The sequence below is a fragment of the Typha angustifolia genome, chromosome 6, assembly GCF_048772165.1.
Source record: "Typha angustifolia cultivar Huaian chromosome 6, ASM4877216v1, whole genome shotgun sequence".
Taxonomy (NCBI): domain Eukaryota; kingdom Viridiplantae; phylum Streptophyta; class Magnoliopsida; order Poales; family Typhaceae; genus Typha; species Typha angustifolia.
The window spans coordinates 3,482,098-3,486,131 of NC_133244.1; the positions used below are offsets into that span (position 1 = coordinate 3,482,098).

A 4,034-nucleotide genomic window follows, 5' to 3' on the forward strand; every position below is an offset into this window, starting at 1 on the left:
TATTGATAGTTGGACTTGAGTTATTCTTAGTTTAGATATTATGGATAAAATTATGATGTTGATACAGATTTATTTAATTGTCGGCAACTAACCAAATGGTTAGGTGCCACGCACATGCCGTGTGGGCTCATGCCATGTACATGTTTAGAGTTTCGGTATTACAGTTTAACTCTCACTAAGGTTCCAAAATTCTTTTGTCACTCTTCTCCGCTGTCACTATATCATTATTTGAACTTTCAATAATTTTAGTATCTTCTTTCTCCATGTCTTCATCGGATGTACCTTTAGAAACAAAGACAAGAGAGACTTTGGACTTCTTACAAATATTATTGTCTGTTACAATATGTGCAGATTCAATAACAGTAGATATATCAAAATTAAAAACTCAATATGCTCTACCATTCTTACCATTTTAAGAATATCCTAAAAAGATGTTGTCGTTGCTCCTAGAGTCAAATTTAATAAAATGTTCTCTAGCAGGTAATATAGTATTTACTAGCAAACACTCGAAAATATTTGATATTAGGTTTCTTACCTTTCGACAATTCATATGCAATCTATTTATTACCTAGTCTAAAATAAATAAAGTTGATAACATGAACAACAATTTTTACCGCTTTTGCGTGAAACTTTTGAGAAACCTTTTTCGGGTCAAGTATTACTTTTGTCATTTCTTATACAACTCGGTTTTTTTTTTCGATAATATCATTTTATTTAAAGATGGGTGCTGAAAATTCATGTTTAATTATGAGAGAGTCACAAAACATAGTATAATTCTCATTTTCAAACTTCTTGCTATGACTGGATGGAATCCTAACAAGAGTAATTCTTTTATTATTTTTCCTTTTGTTGTTACCTTTTTTTCCTTTGAGATGGAGGCCTTTGGCTTATGAAAGTTAACCTTAACACACTTGTTAAGCAGAGATATTTATCGGAAGCGATCAGAAAGAAGAAAAAAAGCTAGGTTGAGCCAAGGCAAACTGTTACTTACCAAAAACTTTTGTGTGGAGATATGTACAGATGATGGCAAGTATGACGTCTGAAGGTGCTAGCAAATATACCTTCATGATTTAATCACTACTTTCACTTAATGATATAATGTTCTTATTAGAAATGCGGAAGCAAGCACATGTGAAGCGAGTAGAGGTGATATAATTAGTCGTGCCGAGCCTAATTTGGGTTGGATATTTTGAGTATTTATTTGCCTACTAGGCCCTAAAATATCAAACTCTGACCGAGCAAAATAAGCTAGATTATAAACCATATCATATAGTAAATTCGGACCGAGTTAACATAATCTAAGGAACTCACAAGAGTCAAGTCAGACGCTAAGGGTGGCCCCACCAATTTTGGAAGCACCTGATCTTATTCGACGACACAAATAAAATAGTAATCTCGCGTATCCTCTCCTAATCCCCTTACTACTGGAACAGGTGGTACACACTAACCCCACCAAAACAGCAACGTACGAATCATGCACCTCCAACTCCATCATAGGACTTCTATAAAACCAGCACAATGCGAAGCACTTCCCCACAACAAATCAGTATTTACCATTAGCCAACCATTAAGCCATGGAGCTCCTAACCTCTCTTATCCTCTCTCTATTTATCTCACTCCTCCTCGCACCAACGTCACAAGCTGCCGATACCCTACCACCAGGCAAAATCCAGAGGATCACAAAGCAACAAATCCTGGCCACCATTCCTCCAAACGGGCAACAGAACTCGATCCCCTTCATCACCTCCCCATCAGGCAAGTACACCGCCTACTTCCTCCGCCGCGAGACCGCCCCCGGAGCCGGCGGTTTCGGCAACGAGTTCTGCTACGTTCAAGTCCAGGAGACGTCCTCCGGGAAGAGCATGTGGGAGTCGGAGTGCTCTTCGGTGAGCACCGTCAACACGTGCGTGCTCATGTTCTCGTGGAACGGGCTTGAGATTTTCGATGGGAGCAACTCTGTGTGGGACTGCGGGGCGCAGTCGGACGACAACACCTTCTTGGAGACTCTGGAACTGGTGGACGAGGGAGACATGCGGATAATAGATAAGGATGGGGAGCTTGCTTGGAAGGCGAGTGACCAGCCGCGTGTGAACCAACGGTGTGGATTGCCGGGGTCGCCTGGATTGGCTCCCGGGTTACCGCCATTTGCGCAGCCCATCGGTCTTGACAAGAACCTTCCGTTTGGGCAGCAGCCGCAGGGTGGACAAGTGCAGCAGCAGCTGCCGCAGCCGGCTGATTTGGGTAACCAGGAGCAGCCGGCTGATTTGGGTAACCAGGAACAGCAGCCGCAGAAACCGTTGAATGGGGCGGCGACTCAAGCGTTTGGGTTTAACAGCCAGCCGCTTGTGGATAATAGTCCTTATGATAGTGGCTGCTCCAGAGAAGAGTACTTGGTTAGTTTGGGACTTGGGCTGCTCCTTACTTTACTCGTCCATGGTTTCAGCTTCTGAGGTTGTGTTGCTTTGTCAATTTGTCATAGGGGATGTGATGTAGAAAAAAAATGTTTTAAGTCATGTGATCGTGAGCTGTGAGTTGTGAGCTGTGAAAAGTGCAAGTATGCCACCTTGTATTGTGTATTTCATTTGTTGCGTTATATATGTACTACTTGTATTAATGAGTAACTCATTTTCAACCATTTAAGAAGCAGTTACCTTTTTTCTCTCGTCCTTTCGATGTGTTTGTGTGCACATAGAACCAAAATAAAGGAAAACTAACCTGATCAGCTAACTCTTGCATTCAATTACGTGCTAAGAAACTAGATAAAGGTGCTGAAGAGGGCAATGCAAATCAATGGGACATACTGTGAAGATTAACGTTTAACTACTACAACACATAATTATGATTACCAGCGCTTTATAGTTGGGGTTTGAGCAGAATGCCAGTGAAACTTCGGGTTTGTCGATGGTGCTTTTCGACAAACACAATTCATTATGGTTACCAATTTTAGTTGAATTAATTACCGCAAGTCATAACAATAGCGACCCCCCCTGGTTTTAATAGTATTTTAACACAATTGCCACGAAGGCACGAACCCCTTCTACATAATGCGCACGTGAAAATTATTTCAATTTAATCCACAATACAAGTAAACCTACATTATAATTAAAACTCAGCCGCACATAAGTTTTAGTATCAGTATAACACCAATTAGGATTATATATAACCAAGTACTACCCATGCATATACAATCGTACTAAAGTTTCCATCTTTCCATACCAGCCGCTCTTTTCACCAAGTGGCATTATTTGGAATAGTACGTGTATATAGGAGAATCCATATGAAGAAAACACAAAGGCAACAACACAATAGTGATACGACACAGTCATATTAGTTCCACTCACGATGTAAGGTTCATTGGGATGAGTCTATTTATTTAATTTGATTTTTGCTTGAAGAAAATAAAAGATTTTTGTCCGGGGCATTCGAACGCAAGGATTGCATTCAAACGGACTATGCAAACGCCTGCACGCATTCACAAAACAGAGAACGTGATTTGCGCATTATGGAAAGGTGACCTTGTGTCCGATGCAAAACTAGAAGTTAGCACATCGCTACTTCGGTCCGTTTCGAGTATTAGAGTGTATTGGTCTAGTTGCATATTGTTTGGAGCTGGTAGAGGTGTCGAGAGTATATCTTGTCTTCCATTTTTCATTGCTGAGGAAGTGGATTAGAGATCATGAGATCGTTGGATCAGTTCTATCAAAGTTATTGGAGGAGACAGAGATCATAGAGCCAGTTCATATACTTGCTAGGTGTCGATGACGTCATGGTACCGGATTAGAGATAGAGATTCTAGTTGAGTGGCTTGGCAAGTCATCCGATGAGGCGATATAGGAGTTGGAGACGGACATCTTGGAGCGTTTTCCTAACTTTACATCTTGAGGACAAGGTAGGGGAAGCATTCGAATGCTTTGTTAACACCGGCATCAGGTTCGCAAAAATAGAGAACGCGAAATACGTGTTCAAATGCGGTCGGGCACGTTCGAACATCTATACGACGTTCAAATCGATAGAGAACGCCTTTTGTGCATTTG

At 41.1% G+C, this 4,034-nt stretch overlaps 1 protein-coding gene across 1 annotated transcript; it reads left to right on the forward strand.

The window, feature by feature from the left end:
* The first annotated feature begins 1,556 nt into the window (after positions 1–1,556).
* On the forward strand, positions 1,557–2,614 carry LOC140761469 (uncharacterized). Its single transcript, XM_073098801.1, has one exon. The coding sequence runs from the start codon at positions 1,575–1,577 to the stop codon at positions 2,448–2,450; it is 876 nt and encodes a 291-aa protein (XP_072954902.1). The 5' UTR covers positions 1,557–1,574; the 3' UTR covers positions 2,451–2,614.
* The last annotated feature ends 1,420 nt before the right edge of the window (positions 2,615–4,034 follow it).

What these genes read in the sequence shown, in the direction of transcription:
- LOC140761469 (XM_073098801.1), top strand. Translation starts at nt 1,575, where the DNA reads ATGGAGCTCCTAACCTCTCTTATCCTCTCTCTATTTATCTCACTCCTC.